General features: G+C 36.4%; 1 protein-coding gene across 13 annotated transcripts in view; it reads right to left on the bottom strand.

The window, feature by feature from the left end:
* PCNX1 (pecanex 1) overlaps nt 1–21,866 on the bottom strand; it is a 92,842-nt gene that overhangs the window by 23,677 nt on the left and 47,299 nt on the right. For 8 of the 13 annotated variants that reach the window (XM_065637032.1, XM_065637037.1, XM_065637039.1 and 5 more), the window contains 14 exons: nt 20,914–20,971; nt 18,513–18,730; nt 16,255–16,408; nt 15,485–15,517; nt 14,249–14,420; nt 10,873–10,983; nt 10,312–10,403; nt 8,987–9,096; nt 7,171–7,276; nt 5,610–5,702; nt 3,879–4,029; nt 2,422–2,563; nt 741–918; nt 236–344 (listed from right to left, as the gene is read on the bottom strand). In XM_065637032.1, the coding sequence (XP_065493104.1) occupies nt 236–344; nt 741–918; nt 2,422–2,563; nt 3,879–4,029; nt 5,610–5,702; nt 7,171–7,276; nt 8,987–9,096; nt 10,312–10,403; nt 10,873–10,983; nt 14,249–14,420; nt 15,485–15,517; nt 16,255–16,408; nt 18,513–18,730; nt 20,914–20,971 (1,727 nt within the window). The remainder of the gene's footprint in view (nt 1–235; nt 345–740; nt 919–2,421; nt 2,564–3,878; nt 4,030–5,609; nt 5,703–7,170; nt 7,277–8,986; nt 9,097–10,311; nt 10,404–10,872; nt 10,984–14,248; nt 14,421–15,484; nt 15,518–16,254; nt 16,409–18,512; nt 18,731–20,913; nt 20,972–21,866) is intronic. The other 5 variants (XM_065637034.1, XM_065637038.1, XM_065637040.1 and 2 more) reach the window with 2 other exon arrangements.

Below are 21,866 nucleotides of genomic sequence, written 5' to 3'. Positions count from 1 at the left end.
ATAAAGAAATAACTCCTGCTTCATGTTTCTTTTGTGTCAGAATTCTATTCCTACTCTGCTACCATACAATTCATAGCATTGTAGCAAGGCAGAAAGCATGCACAGTTTTTCATGAATAGTCACTAGACAAACCTATTCTTTCAGTAGATCTAGCCCATAATACATAATCCATTATAAAGCAACATTTGGAAGTTATACACAACTTCAGGAAAAAGTTTGCATTTTCAAAGGATACGTGGCACAGCAAAGGGCTGGGCGAAAGCATGGAAGGCAGATCCCCACGTGATCTGCCAGGGAGCAATGTAGGTATATACAAATCTCAATTTATAAAAGAGTTCCCAAAGCTACGGAAAAAAAGAAAAAAAAAAAATTAGTGATTTGGCTGAGAATCAACATGCTTTGCAGTACACAAATATCCCAAGGAATTTACTGGTTACCCTAGAGTCCTTACTGGTCTACCAGAAGCCTTGAGACTTGCAAAAAGGATGTAATAATGAAGCAAGTGGCATAATATGCACTTCATTGTTCTACTAACAGAAACTCATGGGATGTTTAGAAAGGTACATATGCTTTCTCAAGCAAACATAAGTGCTTTGGGAAGGAGAAGTCTTGGCCATCTTAGAGCATACTGATTACAGTACCAATAGGACTGATGATCTGGAAGATTACCTATCAGTTAGGACTACCTGCTTTCCCTTTTGGATGACCTGAAGCACCTAGAAACAGAGAGTTAAAGTTACCTTGCTGAAGAGTATGGACATGAAGAAGAGATCTAGCAGCATGGTCTCAGTAAAACTTTTGTAATCAAAAGTAAAGAACAGCACTGTGAAAATAACAGTGACATACTGGCACGTCGGGCTACTGAATGAAGAACGCAGTAACTTCAAGCCAGCTATTGTGATCATTAAAGCACCCAACCTGTATAAGAAATTCACACAAAACAGTTACTTATCTGCTGTCTGAAAGGAGTTTAAAGACAACCACCTAAATTGTTGCTGTCATGCAATGCCAAACTATTCAGACTCAAGGTTTAGATCTGGGTTTGCTTTTGGAGTTGTGGGAATGGACAGGCCAGGGTTTTGTTTGTTTGGTTTTTTTGTTTTGGGTTTTTTGGTGGGGTTTTTTTTGTGGTTTTTTTGGTTTTTTGGTTTTTTTTCTCTTCTTGAAGACAACTTTAGAATTTTTTTTTAAGTGTTACTACCCAAGTCTTTCTATCAATACTTTCAAGCCAGTGTTCAAGGATTAGCACTATTTGTAAGAGTTTCACTAAAAAAAGAATAAAAATCAGACGTGAAATATCCCTGTGCTCTTGAAAAGAAACCTTGTCTTTAATTTAGGTTATGAATATTGAGATACAAAAATGCTATAAGTACTCTAGATTAATCAGCAAGAGGATGTTTTTAATGAGCACTGTGTATTTCCTGCATGACTATACTGCTCTAGCTGATATTGGGGGAATTGCAACCTAATTATAAACTTACAGTGCTAATCTTTTCCAGAGATAGTAACTGGCAGATCAAACAGTTATAAAAATAACATTAAAGTAGTGTAATGACAATATTCCTCCCAAAGGTCTTATAGTGACAAGAGTAATAAACCCCAAGGAAGAACTTACTACATCCAGGGATCTAATTTAGACTTAAAAAAAAATCCAAACACACTCCCTCTCCACCCCAAAAACCCACAGCCAAGAAATCCAACCTCCCCTTCCCCCCCCATACATATTCTATTTTGTTTGAAGATCTATTTTCTCTACAACAGTCCTGTTCTAAAACAATAGAACTTGAAATTCAAAAAAGCCACCTGGTCACTGTTATTGGAGGCAAAAATGCAGAGCCTATATTGAACTCATCTGCTGAGACAGTCAGATACACTGCTCGAGTGATTATAAGTAAGGCTCAATTTAAGAGGCAATGTGCAATTCCATCTGGATACACATGATACTTGGGGGCTGGAAGGCCTGGAGAATTCCTTGATGGGAGCAGAAAGCTGCAGAGAGGCTCCAACCTGGCACACTGACTCAGGGAACATTACACAAGTCTTAAGTACAAGAATGTATTATCACTGTGTTGAACTTGCGGTCCAGATAATCATATTATAGACTCTGAAGATCAACAAGGAAATTCTGATATCACACTACTAGATAATTCTGCAACATGCAATCTTTATAGTATATGCTATGAATGGAATGATTTATCTTCCTGCGGGTTCCTAATTTAACATTGTAATACTCCATTCAGTTTAAGTTAGCAAGGTGACTTGGTTCTGTAAGAGCTTTGAAAGAAAGCAAAACTTCATTTATTCCTTGCCTTAGTTTTAAGGCGACAGCATTAACTATCTTCCCATTGAGGCCAGAACTCACCATTTAATTTCCCACCACAGCAGACATACTCAGATTACTTGACAGCCTTTTCTACTTACTCAGTATCCAGTTTCTTTGGACTAGCAATATTCTTAGCGCTGCTACTAAGCTCATTGAGGACTATCAGTGGATAGATAACATTCTTCTCTACAAAAAGGAGCCAAATGTGAAGTTTCTCAAACCACATAACATGTGCAGCATCTATCAAGATATTAAAAAGAAAAATATCAGATTGCACTGTCAAATCAAACTCAGCTAATAGAATAAAGATTCTTGATACAAGTAATTCGGTGAACCAAACACTAACTGTATTCTCATACTGGACTTTTCGTTGTTTTCTCTAACCAAAATAAAGAGAAGCTCCTTGTAAGCTACTGTTGGTAGACCCAGTAGAGTTTTGCACTGTTACACATCTATACAAAAGTGTATAACAATTTAACAGTTTGCAAGCTTCTTGCTTACTGCACATGGCAGGAAACAAACTGGTTTGCCACTTCTTCAATAATTTCAGGACTGATACTGATGAAGCTGTTTGACATTACACATCTTCTCTCATGCAAAAGGATGTTTTCCAACCACATTCAAACCAAAAGATTTCTGTTTTACAACTCCACAATATAAAAGAGCATATGTAACCTGCCAACACAAATGTCTGAGACATTAGAACTTCTTTAAAATTCTACAATAATCGCAAAATATATTACAGGATTGCCATGTTTCAAATTGATGCAAATGAAAATAATGAGAAAATTTTACAAGGCAGTACAAACATAGGCTGGAAGAATCTATGTCAAAAGTTATATGAAACACTGCTGCATACATAAAAGGTTAAAGGTATACTTGAAAGAGGCTAGAAAAGGGCCCAGCCCACTTTGCTGCTATGAATGACTGCACATGCCCAGATAAGCCCCAGGAAAAACTGAAGTTCCTTTTCTACACCAGAAGCCATAAGGACAACTAGTCATTGACACGGCTTTAACACAAGGTGCAAGTGTGTGTCTATGCAGATCAACTAGCAAGACTGGTCCCTTAGTGTTTTTCCATTAGCAGGCTACTTGCGCTACCTTCTATTGTTAAACATGTCAACAATACCATTAAGAATCAAACCCACGCCAAGGTGAAATCTCTGACAGTGCTCACCGTAACTAATCCTCCAAAACATTTAAAAACTTACTATCTTGAAGAAATATCTAGTGAAACATACTCTACCTTTATAAAAAAATATTAAGGCAATTATTAGGCCAAACTTCGCCATTTAAGATTTTGAAGACACTGCTTTTAATGGAACTGCTCTGAGATGTTAGCACATCATGTATTGTCAACATCAGTTAATAAATACATAAAATGTCGTTGAATCAAAGCATGACAAACTGAGAAACTAAGGTATTTCTATATTAGATGTCATTACATACTCCACTGACAAGAATAATAAAGAAAAAATATTGAGAGTATCAATAGGTAACAATTTGGTCAGCAACTATAATAAGTCCAAAAAAGTGTTATGAATGATACTTACTTCGGACTTCAAATTGATAGTATTCCTTGGTTTTCAGCAACGGGTGAGAAAAGCAATGCCAAGGAAGTTGCTTTCGGAGCTGAGGCAGAACATAATGGGTCACAAAGCCTACTGTACCCACCAATGCATAGAGAACATAACTTAAAATAGGCTAAAAAGAAGAATTGGAGAAATTAAGGTTTGTGTTTTATAAACAAAATCATACATTAATAATGTAATACCTCTTCCAGCATCTAGGCAAGTGCTCCTGTATTAATTAGCATGTTGGGAACACAGTTCTTCATGAGAAGCTGTACTACGAACTTTAAGATCAAACAAGAGATGCCTGTGAGAGAATAAACCATCTTTTTCTAACAAATTTTCACTAAGCTGAAAAGTATTTTACAGTAAAAATAGTACACCTATCTTCCTTCATAGTCCATCGCTTTTGACCCATCTCCATTTCATCTTACAAATTATAAAGCTATTATCCTTTAAAGGCTGAACCCAATTTACATTTCCATCTGCCAGATAAAAGGAGGTATAAGCATAAGGAAAAACAAATCATTAGTTTCTTGAGAAGAAGGTGAATAAGAAGTCTCCACCAAGACTGAACGCCTTCACAGAAGTCATAAAATTGTACTATAGTAACATGGTATGAAGGCTGGATTTTACAGTAACGCTTTCTAAACATTAACATTTTCTCTATATTTCTAGATAAGGCACAGCAAAATTAGGATTCCATCACCTTGTTATAAGCTCTTGATTCAGAAACTCTGTGAAGCCGAAGCCTAAGCCTACTGAACTACAGAACTGGTGAAGAACATATAGCCAAATTTCTCAAATGTGGGAGAAAGCAATTGAGGAGGAATGCTGAAGTCCATATAATAGAAGAGATATTTTCCTTAGAAAAAACTAGCACACCTGCTTAAACAGGACACTTCACCTGAAAACCAGGAAGCTACCTGCACACATGCTTTTTAAAACTAGTTTCTTACTTTAACTGTAGGTATCAGTGGGAGAGTAAAATCCTTCTAAATACATGCAAGAAACTTTCATTTGCCTGACATAAGGCTGTTCATAAGCTAACCAATGGTTCCATTGCAGGAATACCAAAATAAGACATTCAGCAACTGCAACTCCTTAGGCAAATGCCTTTAAACAAATGCAAGCACAGGATCTGGTCCCGTATCATCATCATCAAGCAGGAGTCATAGATGCCCATTAGAAGTATCTGAAGTAGCAGTATTAGCTAGACAGACAAGTAAAAACCATGAAACTCAAAGGCTCATTCAAGTCCTGTAAATAACCATTCCAGTGCAGGGGTACTCCCCTATACTAGAGTCTACACACAGCCATGCTAGCGTGCAATTGCTGAGTTCAGCTCCTCAATCTTTAAGAAATAAACCTTTTAAACTTTTTCTAAAGTTTCATTTTTCCTTACTCCAGAACAATATTGGCACTATTTAACTGAGATGGATGAAGCAAAAGAAGGCGCCTTTTTTTTTTTTGTCAGAGACTAAAATAAAACCCTAGAATCTAAGCAGAAACTAGGAAAGAGCAGGGGAAGAAGAGTTTTTGAGCACACAAAAGCAGAATGTAAAGATCTTCAGCCATATACTTGTCACACTATATATTTAAAGACCATCTAAATCTAGTCAGAAGACACAGTGCACTACCAGAATAAGTCTTATATCACATTAGAGTGTTTGAATACAGAAGACAAATGGCAGACATTATGGAACAGCTTACCTGTAAAACTGTAAATACTGTACTGACATGAATTGCAAAATAGAGTACACCAATGACTATACACACAATCAGGTCAGACTGCAGTCGTTCACTCTGGGGAGTCAAAACAGAACAATTTTAGAAAATACCAGCTTTGGTTGTCCTCTTCAGACTCTTAATGCCCATCAGCAGTAACTGATTAAAGATTTTCAAATTATGCCAGTGTTAATTACTTCCAGTGAAATGATCAGAAATTTCACAAGACAAATATTGCAGCTAGGACCATAATTTCAAATAAGTTAAGTGGAAAGACACATACCCAAAGTCAAGCATAAGAAATTAATACACCAAATATATTCTCTCATTCTGGACTGTGATGGGGTATAAAGACCCCTTACGGCACTGATGGAAGAGCTGGAAGTGCTGACCAAATTTCCCATTTGTGATCTAAGAGTTTGCTTAGAATGTGGGTCAATTAAGAGCTCTGGAAGACAGCTGCCTAGACAGAGCCAACAACTAGTTGGAATAACTAGGGTCCTTAATCCTTTTTCCCCCTCCTCTGCAGGAAGGTAAAGGATAGTTTTGGAATAACCCTGAGGAATGAGTCTGAATTTTCTGTTACCCCTAAAAACTGAAGATAAGCTGTTGATAACAAACAAAAAAATTAACAAAATGAGTAATGCCAGACTCAGTCACAAGGGGGCAATATGTACTTAGAGCCACTACAACTTGAGTCTCCAGGTTTAGACCAGTTCCCAACTCTGTAAATACAGTACTAATATTTCCAGCCCAGAAAATCATTAAAAGGAGTAACTACCCCAAATCGGCCAAGTAATTACACAGAGCAGTTATCGGTGCAAGGCCTTAACTTCTTGGGATACAACTTTTCTATAGGGTTATTACCCTACAGTCGAGATGTACCCAAGGTTAAATATTCAAACTTCATTTGTACATGTTAAACATAAAAATCTCCTTAAGTCTTTCTACTTACTGCTCCACTGTGTGAAAAAGAACAAGGTTTAAATATTACTACTTTCATAAACACTTAGAGTGAATTTGTACTAAAAGTTCAAAGTATGTGCGAAAGTAAATGGAACAGGTTACATCTGCTCTTAAAAAAAAAAAAAAAAAAATCACAAAAAACCCACAACAGTTTCCACCATTTTTATTTTCTGCTTCTGGAACAGTGAACACAAAGCTCTTCCTCACAATTATTACAAATACTGAGTTAATAGAGTTTTGTCACTATTAACTCTTCCCCACTAACTTCTGTACAAAAGCAAGTACCATTTATTACTATCAATATGACCTCGAAGAAAATCCTCAATGATACTTCACTGAATTCACACTAGGAAATTCCAATTCTCACATGTCTCCTTTTAAATAACTTAAAATACAATATAAGCACTATACTCTTAGTACATTGGCTCATCTGCAGATTTAAAGAAAACACTGATATCTATTCTAATTAACACCATGGTATCTAAGAAGTGTTGTGAGCCAAGATCCAGATGGATGCCATACAAACAAACATAGTAAATGCTTAGATTGAATTAAAAGAATAATTTAAAAGCCTACTTACCACAGAATTTCTAAGCTTTTCAGGTAAAGGATCTTTTACTTCAGACAGAGGATCCTCAGGGTTTTTGTCTTCAGAATTAGGAAAAAATTTTGATTGCACTAAAGAGCTTTAAGACAGAGAAAAAAAGAACCCATTGAAAAGCATGTATTGTTCTATGTCATTTTAGAAGAATAACAAAGTTCTATTACAAGTTGATTACAAGAAAAAATAATCCTGGTATATGTAGTGCTTTCACATGGCTGAGCAAATTTACACAGATGAGATCTCAACTTTATAAAATAATTAGTTCTCTGGTTGTACACAATGATCACCATTAAAGATAAGTAACCAGATATTGTTCAAACAGCAGTTTCTCCAGTACCAATACAGGTAACTGAACAAATACTGAATTTTAAGTGGTATTCTTAACACTCATGAAACAAAACTTTAGTTCATAAATAACTGAACAGTAATGTAACTCAGTGCAAAGTTCACAAGTGGTCTTTGTCAACACCAATTAGAAAACCAATAATTCCTTGTTTTAATTCAAACTTCAACTGTAACCAAAAAAAAAAGTATCCTGACTAAATAACTAGCTGTGCTGACCAAACTACTAAATTCTTTACAGACCTTGCTGGTGCTAAAGCCCTAAAAAAACCAAAACCAAACCGACCACCACCACATTTATAACCTAAACTTTGACAAGACCATATGCGGCACTGCTAGCCATATCAAGTGTCTCGCAACCCCTCCACATGATGTTTCTTACAATACCCTCTGTAGTACAGAAATGTCTAATCTCATTTTACAGACAGGAAGGTCACTACAGAATAAGGCCTTCAAAGACAACTACATATTGCAATGCTTAACTGTGCCAGATCTGGCTAAATAGATACACTCATAGGTCAAACATTAGCATTCAGGCTTTGGTACTTGGAAAGAACAAAATACCAGGTATCTAGGGACAAGGACCTCATACCAACTGAGTAAAGTCACCTGAACTAAGTAACAGGACACGGTTTAGTTGTCAACCCAAATATAAAAATTTTCCTTCTGTGTGAATACTCACAAATCATTAATCTCCCTGTTCACAGAAGAGGCCACTCACTATCTACCCCTGACTATTGCTTATCAAATTCATCCAACATTATGACTAAATTTAAGTCTAAGTTCAAACTCTGCCTAACCCAGGTATGTGACTGAGCATCTATTGGCTATTCTGTGGGAGGTGTTCCTCCTACTGGAACTATTTTGTTTTACACATATAATTATTAACCGAATCAGAAATACTCTCATAATCAGATCAATACTCCAACTCAGAGTAGCAACATGAACACGTTTTCCCACGCTAGATAGGAATGCTCATCATCAAAACAGAACCTTATTATTTTGCATCTGAGAAGTTATTTGAACAAGTGTTTTGAGAATACTTGCAAGATGAGAACACAGTAACGAAGTGAGAGAAACAGTTCAAAAAATCCACGTGGGCTTCAGCTTAAGCAAGTGCTTTGAGTACTACTTTAAATACAGAACGGGGTACAGGTTGTTCAGCACAAATGTGCTAGCAGAAAGATGGCACCTGAATGGCATTTTAGAGAATATCAGCAGGCAGTTAAATCAGATTTTGGCATGCACGTGATTTGCCAGAAGTCATAAAGAAAAATTGTTGTTAGAGGAGAAACTAGTTGCAAAATTTAATTTCTCTCCAACTACTGAACCAGTATCATACTATTTTTGATAATGCTGGTGACTACCAGTTCAAACGGTACTAATATCTACCATTACGAACAACATTCCCCTGCAACTTGCTTCTTCCTTTGGAAACTGAGTCACTTACAAAAGTACAGAAGGGTCACTGCTTTGTCTGCTGAGATGATACGATATTGCCACTAACAAACCGCAAAATATGGAGAAGAGAACTGGAATATGCTGCCCATCCCAAGAATCCTGGAGACAGAAATGAAATGTTAATAAAAAAGAGACAGTATAGAACACTTATCTGACACACAAGAATTAAGTATATTGTAGTAATAGAATGGAAAAGTTAACTACAATTCCACAAAAATGAAACAGGACTTTTAGGTAAATATTGAACAATATTTTTTGTACTATGTCTAACGAAAGATCAGATATTCTAACATAGGGTACATCCCTTAAGCCCACACCATCTTAATCATTAAACAGTCAGTTTTTATAACCTTATGAAGAATTTCTTGCATTCCTTAAGACTACAGGTTCTTAAGAGTTTAGTTTAGTCACTTATTGATTTTCAAAGTTATGTATGTTTTTACTCAGATTTATTTTTTCTAATATGCTGAATTCAGATTAAACCAGTGGTTTTATTTGTTTTCATGATCTGTACTGGATCTGCAAAGATGAGACAGTGATTCTTTGCTAAAGCCTGTTTATCTCGAACAGATGTGTTTACAAAGGCTAATGAGACCAACATACAAATTCACAGAAAGCTTATGATTTTCTGCAGGCGAGAGCATCACGGGAGTATTTCCTCTAGCAACTTATTAGTCTCTGCACCAAGGTGGAAAAAAGCCAGTCAACTCTGAGTTGGAAGGTGCACATGCTACGATTAATTGTGAACTGAGACAGAATGGCATTTCAAGCAAGGAAAAGCTGTTCGGTTGTGTTTGGTTTTTCTTCCTCCCCCTTTTCCAGCCAATTGAACTTTTAGATAGGCACACATCTTCACTTTGACACTACGAACTACTTCCTGGTTTCTTTTCAAGTAACAATTAATTTGAAAAGACCACTTCTGGTTTGAAGCACTGGAAACAATACTCACATGAGCCATTTTGAGAGGTTAATAAACAAATACATGAAGACTGTGCTAGAAACAAGCTGCTTACGGCATTTTTTTCAGGAATCAATGTAGAATGAAACTGAAAGTAAATGTTACATTTTCAGCCAAAAAAAACCCCCACCCTGTTAGTGCAGGCACAAATCATACACTTTCTAAAAGCAAGAAATCTGCTTTGTTCCTGCATTGCATCTCCTTTATTGACACCACAGCTGAGCAAGTATAAAATCCTATCAAATCACGCTAATATTTCTAATTAACTTTCTGCATATTTAGGTATCTAAGGTACTAGAAAGCAGAAAACAAAATCCAAAACATGTATGTTATGCTGTGTCTAAAATTTTGCTCACCTTCAGGGCACCATAGCACAGTCCATATAACAATGCTACTGCCACAATACTACAGATAAAACTGTAAAGTGCTGCAAGCAGGCTTGTGGTAGCTGAATTTCATAGAAAAGAAAGAAAAAACAAAGGGTTATGTAACTAGGTTAGAACACAAAACACTTCAGATTGTTTAAAGACAACCTCCTTGCAACATCCTCCTGACATTAAAAAAAAAAATCCCACCTACAGCAACTACTCATATTTTCCCCTACAAATGATTTTTTTAAAGAGCAATTTATTCAACAGTAATACCATGGAAATCATTAACAACTGCAATAGAAACCAGTTGAGAAGGAAAGTATACTTTTGGACACTTACTAGGACAGTAAATCTATTTTTCAATAATCAATCAGAAGACCTTTAGCCTTTTCAAAAATACAATTAGTATTCTTTGTTTAGAGTGTAGGAATACAAATAGTGTAATCACTAAATTTTTTAACCAGCCTACTAATCTGATGGCTGCTCCTAATCTAATGGCTAATCCTAACCTAATCTTTTGCCACTTACATAAAAAACAACACTCACCATTGCCACCGAAGACATGAATATCCAGCTGTTCACACAGATACATCACAAATGTATTCACCTGAGGCAGGAGACCAATGAAGAATACTATAGGGAAACATAGTGTAAACACTACGGAGGAAACAAATAGTTGAAAAAGAGGTGAATATGAAAAATATAGCATGGTAACGTACTCTTCAGTTTCAGTTCTAGGGCATCACACACACCATTTGACTCAATGTCACTGAAGTATTTCTACGGTAAGCATACATTATATAAATCTCTACTTCAGTGACTTAGAACTGACTGATTATAGAGGTTATATAGACCAATAGTAAGAAGATTTCTTGTATTTGCATTTTAATCGCTGTAGGAACACGCACAGGCCAATTTAGGCTTTCCAGTTTTATTTAGCAAAGATCAGCCAAGAGTGTTTACAGATTAGACAACCTGTAAATTTTTAGTCATTGTAAATTAGGCTTATCCAAGCCTAACTGCCTGTCTGGAGTTACAGGAACAAGTTAACACCAGCCATATGGATTTAAGAGGCCAAGCATTTCACTTCTGGGTTTTCTGCCATCAATAATGTCTGACAATTTTACTCATTTTCCCCTCACCACTTCTGAACAGTTCTAATCCTAAATGATTTTTTTTTTCCCAGGAAAATGGATAACTGTATCTACCATTAAAACTTCTGCAAATTACAGAACTTAAGAATGCAAAGATAAACAAATACCACTTAATTTTAATACAGAGGATGATGTGTCCCAACCTATACGTTTCATTTACTTTCCATCTTAAGGAATAAAAGATAAGGAAATAATATTTTACACAACTATTAAGTAGTTCAGACATAATTCACAAGCAGCAGCATATCATAAGTTCTCAGTTCTGAGGGACAGAAACATCCAAACATGAAAATAACCCTAGCAGCCAAAAATCTAGCAGTTTAGGGAAGATTTTCTAAAACCTTATTGACTTGTAGCTTCAGTGACAAAATGAAGAAATAGATTTTACAGTGTCCTGTGAAGAATAACAAGTCTCAATTTTTAGTTTCTAAATCATTACTCAAGGAAGCTTGCATAGGAGGCAAATGATAAAGTGTTCTCTCACTGACAGGTTGAAAAGATGTTTCATGAAGGCCTGTAGGTTGAACTATCTTGGGTCTACTGAAAATCAGATTACAGAATAGATCTGAAAATACACGATTTATAAAGTAGTCAAGCAGAAAGCCAGCATTTCTAATGGCTTCTAAAGCCCGTAACAGATTTGCTCTCTAATGGGGACCACCTAGGTGAAAAGAGAAAATAATTGTTATAAATGTGGAGCAGATTGAGACCAAATGATCAAGTCTAATACGTGGGACACAAAATAAATAAATCTATGCCAGTCCTCACTTGTCTGTTGGCAAGGACACAGCAATTATGTTATCTAAACACAAAGTTTGCCTTGCCCTGCACCTGTGGTGTTCTAGTGGCTATGCCTGGGAATGGGAAAAAAGGCAGCTGAGATTTTGACTTTATGTTTGAACAAAGCGTGTTTGCTAGTAGCCAGCTTGCTTTGCCATACACACTTTTTGAAACAGTGCTCCAGCAACATTAAGAGTTGCTGAAGTGTGTGTGTGTGTGTGTGTGTGTGTGTGTGTGTGTGTGTGTGTGTGTGTGGAGAGGGGTTTGCACTGTGGTGGTGTTGCCAAGGGAGAGGGGCGAGTCTGGGGTTTTGTTTTGTTTTTAAGAAATGAGAGGTGTTCTAACAATCTGATTTTTACTGGTAGAACTGCTAAGAAATAGTAACCACATAAGCTGGTGCAAGATACCTAAGAACAGTAAAACATAAGGATCAAAAACCATCCAGAACTCTTCAACTAAGTAGTTTTAAAAGCTAATCCCAAAATAGACATGGCCTGGTAAAGATGCCAGTACGTCTTTTTAAAACTGAAAAAGACTCTTAAGTACTTTTAAAAGAAGCAGGTCACTTTTACAATACAACACACCACCTACACATACACGTCCATATTACCTTATGGGGATATGGGTATAAATTATGGCAAAATGACTCAAGGTGACAGGAAAGGGAAGAAAAGACTTCTGACATTGACAGAGCGTAAACAGGGGAAATTAAGCTAGTCTTATATATTGAATGAGTCAGAAGTATCTACTGAATTAACTTCTTTTTCCATCACAGATACAGAATGAAGTGTGCCAGTGCATGAGTAGATCCATAGAACCTGCAGAAAAGCACCTCTGGAAATGCCTGGACAATACTCTCTTCATAAATAAGAAGCTTTGACCATTTCCTTCTGGACATTTAAATGCAAATTTACTAGCACAAAGTCAAAGGGAGAAACAGTATGAGGTATGAAATTCAAGATGTTACTAAAATCAAGTAACAAAAATTAATTCCCAAAATGCCTGAGTCAGTAATTTTTATTAATTAATAAGTGAATTTTTAAAAATACATATGAAGAATCAAAATCAAGACTAAGTTTTAATTTTTCTTGGACAGAAGACTGCCCAAGAACTGGAGGCATGCAAGTAATAACATTTTTAACTGCTGCAGTCTTTCATCCACAGATATCTTGGCACAACTGAAGAGCAAGTGTGTTCAATTTAGATGAATTCTTAGAGATTTTCTTTCCCCTCCTAAGAAGTAATTCAAAGAGGATCACCAAAAAGCTTTGCTCCATTAAAGAACATACATAAAGTTAACATTATAAGATGGTCTTCAAATGGTCACATTCTTTCTCTCCTTTCTATGGGCTCTGCCTGAGATTACGTAGCTGCGACTATCTTCAATAATTTTCTAAGTAAATATGGGAAAGGTTTGTTGTTGGGTTTTTTTGTGGTGGTGGTTTGTTTTGGGGTTTTTTTGGGGGGTGAGGGGATGAGGTATTAAATGCCAGCAGTACTGTGAATGCACTGTGCTGCTCAGAATACAATGAAAGTACCTCATACATCCCAAAATTATATTTTTGGTATTGCTGATAGGCCTGCTCTGAGAAGAGAGAGCTTAAATAAGATTAAATCTGTCTATAATGTTTTCTAAAATTGTATCCCTACTGTTCTACATGATTGCTAAACACAAATAACCTGATTTAAGAGAACACCTACTCATTTGCCACAAGCCCCTCTAGAGAGCATGAAAGAGTCCAAATCAAAATGTTTCTTTACCTACTGAGCAACACCTCTGCAGTTTGTCACAGCAAAGCTATAGAAGAGGGGAATTTCCCCATAAACTTCAGCAAAGCTAAAACTACTCTTCACAAAGGTAACTTAAATGAACTGCATTTAAAAGGTGATAATGCAACAGTGTAATAACAAGATGCAGAGTGGAGGAAAAAAAAAAAAATCCTACTGCAGCAAAGCAAACAATTCAAATCCATGGAAAAGCCACTCACCTATAACTAAGTCCCTGGCTGACAGCAGCAGCAAGGGGTTGGTAAAAGCCATTCCATACAACCTGAATCTTGTTGTAGATATGTTTCTGCTGCCATAATCCAACAGCCAAATAAGACCACAACATAAACAGAAGTATACAGGCCTACTATAGGCTATGATACGATTATGACCCTGTTAAAAAAAAAAAGTTTCATTATTAGCACAATAATAGTTAGTCTTCTGTTACAGATAATTCTTCTGTTACAGATAGTTTCACAACCAAAATCATTGTTCATCAAATAACGTGCTGTCATCTCAACATATCCTTAAGTTTTGTTCATAAAGTCCTTAATGCATTGCTTGCAGTATACAAGTCCTTTTTTTTGTGGCTTCAATATAGCAAGGACACAACAATTAGATTTAGGCGAAGATGCATTTGCCCTTATTCTCTGCTAAGTTTTAAAAGTACATTTCTTGCAATCCTAAATGCCAGAGAAACTCTAACTAGGCTTCATAAGCAAGCAAGAATAATTTTGAAGAGAAAGCAAATAAAGTTTATTATGCAGATACTGGTCCTACTAGGGAGAAAAAAAAAAAAAAACCAACAAAAACCCCACAATCTAAAAAACCCCTGTATTTTTGTGTTCATTAAAACATACAACTTATTACTTAATATCTAATAAATGACTTGCTGCAGAGGAATAGTGCTTTTTCATATCTTATTTATGACATAAAATATTTTGTCTTGGCAATCTAGCAGATGCACAAGAGAACATAAACATATTGTGCAACACTAGCACATTAACATTTCCATGCTCAAAGGTTAATGCTCACTAGAGCATTGCATACTCAGCTTAATAGAGTGAAAAAATAAAGATGTTTGCGCATTAGGACAACTGAGTGATCTACAAGAACAGAACAGAGCATCAGTGCTGTGTCAGTTCATACCAGCACAGCAAATCGCAACATTAAGAATACTTCTCACTATAATTGCTTGAATACTAAGTATTCATCAAAAACCCTATCATGATATGGCTCTATAGCAAAAGCTAGGCTTAAAACAGCGAAGACATGATTTGCTAAAAACAAACAAAGCTTACGGGGTGCAGGAAACAGTATCAGCTCCCTTCTCACACACTAAGACAAAATAAGCCTCTTGTGCCTTATAAGAAGGCATGTAAAAATGTCAAAGATCAATTATCTGTGGAAGTTCTACATCTACAGGATCAGTACAGTGGCACATGCCCATGACTTACATGTCGAGGGGAAGAAGAATCTGGCTGAACACTCTGAAACCAAAACACAAAGAAGAAAGTTACCCCATTTGCAGGTAAGTCCATTTACTCCTCCCCCCCATCATTTCTTGATTAAAGTTCTTTTAAAATCTATAATTAATTTTACAATTGTCAAACCACTCTACAGCCTTTAAATAACGCAATGTATTAAACCATAAAAATCTGTTCAAAGAGTATGTCTATAGTCAAAGTTTTTAAAAAAGCCCTCATTTTTAAACTTCTCCCTCTTTTAAACACAAAATGTGCTGTGCACTTTAAATTTAAATCTAATTTTCATCCTAATAGTCTAATCATATGGAAATAAACAATCATTCTTAAATTACAAAAGTACCATTAACAATTGTCTAATAAAAACTATGATTCTGATAAAAAGATACTTAGATATAATTGATTAATATGACTTCATTGAGGTGATTCCACTAAAAAAAAGAAAAGCAAATCAAAACAATAAAGTTTAGTTTGTAGGCTGTTTTTAATCAGTAAGAATGTACTCCTCTTTGAGGAAATAAGAAGTCCATGAGAAAAACAAATAAAGGTTTAACAAACACACGCAAAAGCATTCTAGTGAAGTGGCCTTGCATGACTGTCTTCAAACTTTCCATGAAATTAAACTTTAGTAATTTCTTTTTAAATTATAAACATGCAGGTTTTTTTTCCTTAAAGCTCTAACTAGCCTGCAACACCCAACTGAAGTTACTTATATTGTTTATAGAAAGTGAAAATTAAAATACCTTCAACAGCGAATATTGACAACTGGCTATTACCAGGCAGAACTGGAAGACCCAAATATCCTTGAAAAAGCCCTCTATAAGAAGGACAGAGCCCAGAAATGCAACTAGAATAGCTAGGATGACAGCTAATACATTTTCAAGGATCTCACGATTCCTGTATCAGAGAGAAAAAGAAAAAAAGAAAAATATGGAATTAAAAACTAATTATGTCTTGAAAAATCTGAAGGGAACACTTAGGGTCAGAAGTTAACAAGAGTTATGCTGCTGGTGGCAAAGTAGTTACGAATACATTTGAACTGGCATAGACTACACTAGTACACTGACTTCTAGCAAAGCTAGGAGCTGCCAGCACTGCAATGATAGCTCAATACAATGAATATCTTATGGAGTCATGGTCAACGGGGCAGTCTAGTTGGAGGCCTGTATCTAGTGGAGTGCCTCAAGGGTCAGTACTGGGACCAGTACTACTCAACATATTCATCAATGACTCGGATGAGGGAATAGAGTGCACTGTCAGCAAGTTTGCTGATGACACCAAACTGGGAGGGGTGGCTGACACGCCAGAAGGCTGTGCTGGCATCCAGAGACCTGGACAGGCTGGAGAGTTGGGCAGGGAAAAATTTAATGAAATATAACAAGGGCAAGTGCAGAGTCTTGCATCTGGGCAGGAACAACCCCAGGTTCCAGTATAAGTTGGGGAATGACCTGTTAGAGAGCAGTGTAGGGGAAAGGGACCTGGGGGTCCTCGTGGACAGCAGGATGACCATGAGCCAGCACTGTGCCCTTGTGGCCAGGAAGGCCAATGGCATCCTGGGGTGTATTAGAAGCAGAGTGGTTAGTAGGTCGAGAGAGGTTCTCCTTCCCCTCTACTCTGCCCTGGTGAGACCTCATCTGGAATATTGTGTCCAGTTCTGGGCCCCTCAGTTCAAGAAGGACAGGGAACTACTGGAGAGAGTCCAGCACAGGGCCATGAAGACGATTAAGGGAGTGGAGCATCTTCCTTTTGAGGCAAGGCTGAGGGAGCTAGGTCTCTAGCTTGGAGGAGAGGAGACTGAGGGGTGATCTCATTAATGTTTATAAATACGTAAAGGGTGAGTGTCAGGAGGATGGAACCAGGCTCTTCTCTGTGACAACCAATGATAGGACAAGGGGTAATGGGTTCAAACTGGAACACAGGAGGTTCCACTTAGATATGAGAAGAAACTTCTTCACAGTGAGGGTGACAGAACACTGGAACAGGCTGGCCAGAGAGGTTGTGGAGTCTCCTTCTCTGGAGACATTCAAAACCCGCCTGGACGCCTTCCTGTGTAACCTCACCTAGGTGCTCCTGCTCCGGTGAGGGGATTGGACTAGATGATCTTTTGAGGTCCCTTCCAATCCCTAACATTCTGTGATCCTGTGAATTGACCTTTAAACAGCAGAAGATAACTGCAGCAGGTAACTTCAGAAATAATTCAAATGCTCAAGCAGAAGCATGGTCTGTAACATTAGTCTATATTCAAGGCCCACACAGGATGATTACAAGCCTGTGAAAAAAATGTGCAAGATAGCTTGCCTGTATATAATCTGTCATTTGTGATTTTGTAATGAAGAAACTAAAAATACTCTCACTGGATAAAATATGCCAGTGGAATAAAGAGAATTCCATATGATATTAGTAGTGTTTAGGAACAGAATTAGCAGTGATTGTGCCTGAAAAGAATCACTACTATATTGTTTATCTCAAGGAAGTTTATTACCAAAATTTACATATTCCATATATTCCAAAAGCTGAGGGTGTTGAGGTGTCACCTTCATTTTATTCCACTAGGTAAATGCAGCAGGGACAACAGGCTACAATATTAGATGACCCTTTCAAAAAAGGCTTTGAAATAGCTGGTAAATTCTCTCTACTTGCTGAAATAATGTAAGTGCATGCCAAGTTCTAGGCCATTTCAATAAGTTTTTTGGAGAAGGTTATTTTCTAGCTTTAAAGACTAGCAACAAATCTCTTTTTGATCAAATACTCTATCATCCCACTCCTGCAAAAAATGAGGGTTGTTTTTTTTTGTTTTTTCTTCATCTTTGTAGCATTGCTAGAGGAAAAGGGAGAGTAGCCTTCATTATTTCCATAAAACTGTGTTTTGTATTATTCTTTCATCTTTAAGTACAACAATTAAGTACAATTCTCTAAAGATAGCTTTGTCTGTATTACTCGCAGTTCAGCTGCCATTTTTCAATTGTTACTTTTTGAGTCTAGTAACATACAAGGATCTCACCTATCAAATAAAGCCAGAAGAGTTAATCTATCAAAATTGATGCTAATCCAAAGCTTAGGCAGGATCCAAAAGCGATAGTACTGCTTGATTTTTTGAGCTGCTTCCTCTTGAGTTTGCATGTGGTCCTGAAGGTCAGGGCTCAGGTCAATATCTTGCTGTTCCAGCAGATCTGTATCCATGGTTAGCAGCCTGTTCAACCTGATCTGAGGAAGAGAAAGCTAAAAGAAAGTCAGTATTAACAAAAGCTCATTTTCATTATAGCACTGTGTTCTACTGAAAACTGCTTTGGAAAAGCTTGCTAAAATTATTTAGTTTCACTTTTGAGAAGTTCTATGTTAAACACGGTCAGTTCTCAGGCTTCTGCTTTAATTTCCTGACTTTATCATAGCAAACAAACAGCACCAGCAGTAGTAACAGTTTGCATATAACACAACTGTTTGGCATTTTAGCATATGCCTTATTTAAAAAGAAGTATGAACATGTCTTCTAAGCACTTATGCCATTTACTCTGAAAACTTCAAATTTGAAGACAAGTAAACTGATATGTGACCAGGAATAACAGATACTACAGAATATTCCAATTCTGAATTTAAGTAATTACAACACATTTTTACAGTCAGCTAATCCGCATGCACACCCATGCCAAATGTTTGGTTTTGCGTGACAAAGCAACATATGCATGCGTCAGTGGTCAAATTCAAACTCACTACATTCAGAATATACTCGGAGACAAATAAAAGAAAGCTCTGGCTTAACTCAAGTACTATTTATGACTATACTTTCGACTTATTTAGTAGTTTGTCACTCCAGAGTCTCTTGAAATCACAGTCATACTAACAACCATGAAGGACATTTAAGGAGCGTGCTCAGAAGGTTAAAAAGTCACTACAGTATGTATGTGTCATTTAACCCACTTCATAAATTTCATTAACATGCCAGAAAACATCTTATTGCACTGCCCTTTATTCTATATCATCATTAAAATGTCATTTGATGAAAAATCTTCATAATCTTTTAAGAAAAGAGTAAAATCTAAATATTCTATCACCTTTAAGTGTCAAAATTATAGAGTTTGGCGCTGTGGTTTTTTTTGGTGTGGTTTTTTTTGTTTTTAAACCAACTGTCTTAAAGTTTAACATTTGTTTGAAAAAATTTTTCATGACTTCTTAAAGCTCTGTTCTGTAACTATGCTCAGCCAGCTTATCCTTCCTAGCAAAATACTAATAAAACCACCAAGTAAGAACCCTCCCTTTCTAAAGGCATTTCAAAACCACAAAACATACAATCCAAGATCAGCTGTGTCAGAAAACAGGCACTTTTTGACAACTTTTTTAAAATTTGGTTTCTTAAAAGGTAGAATCACCATAACATTTTGTTGCATTAATAATACATTTCAGTAGAAATTTCAATTTAGGCACATGGGCTGAGCTTTTACAAATATGAGTTTGCCTTAAAACAGAATCATTCCCTCCAATGGGACCACACTGGCAAACCAACAGCAAGTAACAAGCAATGCAACCTCTTTTTTGAAGGCTACATTTTCAAGAGGCCTGGTGGCAAGTGAAGAAAGTTCCTCAAGCAGACACACCAGGTTTGAAGAGCACATACTTGGTGAAAAGCATGGCCAGGCAAATGGAGGTCTCTAGCTCCTCTGCCAAATGCTAAATCCATATTTTGTTTTTCCTCTTAATCAGGTCATTAGGTACTTGAATATATTTTAGTTTGGTTCCCTACCTTAAAAATCATGACCTTAAGAATCACAACCATTTGCACTGTTTGCATGACATAGCAATATCAGATGTCAGAATTAAGAGTACAGATATATCTTGACTTGATGACAATATAGAAGGTTTAGAGATGAAATAACTAAGGCATATTTGCACTATGAAACAGCATAAGCCTCTGCCTTTTTTCCCCAGTCACTCCTTCCATATGAATTACAATTTTGTACAGCAGATTCCAATGACAGACTTTTAAATTCCTTTCAGGGAAATTACTGAAGTTTTACTTGGTCAGAACATGAAATTTATTCTTTCTGCTGCCTGGTAATCTTAGTAATGCACAGAAGGAAAACCCTGTCCAAGTCGTCCAGTCATCTCTGGAAACCTTTATGAGGTATTCTCAGAACAACCATTTTCCACACAATTTAGAAAAAATCACTATGCTTTACATCAGTGGAAACCATCTATATTTAAATTCTAAGGTGCTATGCAAAAAGATGAATTTGTATGTATATATGAAGACACTACAACACTAAATAAATGCTTTATTTTCATTTAACCACAGGCAAAAATCCTTCTTAAGAACAAAGAACTATGACATAGGATTATTAATCACTGCTATAAAATTGGAAAGTCTTCTCGGTTTTTGCATGCTTGAAAAATAAATAAGAAAAACTTACTAGATCATGTGGATAAAAGCGAACTGAGGTAGAACTCGATACGTGAGAGTCCGTGTCACTATAAGAACAGGGGAAAGACTTCAGATTATAAAACTATATTTTATTTCAACAGGCCACTCTAATTTTCCAGTGTCCCAAATTGATTTTGACTCTTAGCAGATTTTAGCTGAAAATCTTCCTTTAAGTTTTTCCTTCAATCACATATTTTAAATACAAGTATTCACTTAGACTTGTGCATTGTGGTAAATTCTGTAGCTATGGTAGATCAGGAGACACTTGACCCATACACTTGGTATAATTTTCTCAACACCTAGTCCCTAAATTGTCTAACAAAGATTATCGTTATAATAATTATTCCACTTGAAAAAACAAAGATGTTTCATAATGTGTTAGCTACTGATGTGTAAACATACATCACATCTCTAAAGGAGACCAGAGTCCTCAATGTGTTCCCATACTGAGTTTGTTAGTTCTATACCGTTTTTACCAAGGTCCCAAAAATGCCAAGAATACTGCATACTTAACGAGTATACTGAATTACTTAATCTTAAATTGCTTTTGAAAATCTTAACTTTAAACAAACTTAAACCTCTGGTAAGAAGAGCAAAATTACTTTGCAATTTCCATTCATTAGAGATGAGGAAAAATTTCTCTTACTGTATGAGAGTCCATATCCAACCATTGCTTTTTTTCCCCAATTTTGGATAGCTTTTGGATGTTTGTTTCCCATGTAAATCACATGGCAGTAAGACTTGTATCAAATTTATGCAACTTTCCTTCAGTTCCTTGCCTTAAGATAGAAATATTCTTTGTTATCAGTTTTACTTCGCTGAAACTCAAGTGTTCTCTAAAGCTGAGATCTGATTTTTTGGATGTGGCCAGTTCAGTCCTTCCATTAGCACATGTAAGGTCATAACAGCAGCCATCAGCAAAGCCATTGCATCTGGAACATG

This window comes from Caloenas nicobarica, chromosome 5 (genome assembly GCF_036013445.1).
Source record: "Caloenas nicobarica isolate bCalNic1 chromosome 5, bCalNic1.hap1, whole genome shotgun sequence".
Lineage (NCBI taxonomy): Eukaryota > Metazoa > Chordata > Aves > Columbiformes > Columbidae > Caloenas > Caloenas nicobarica.
This window is presented reverse-complemented; position numbering and strand designations above follow the sequence as displayed.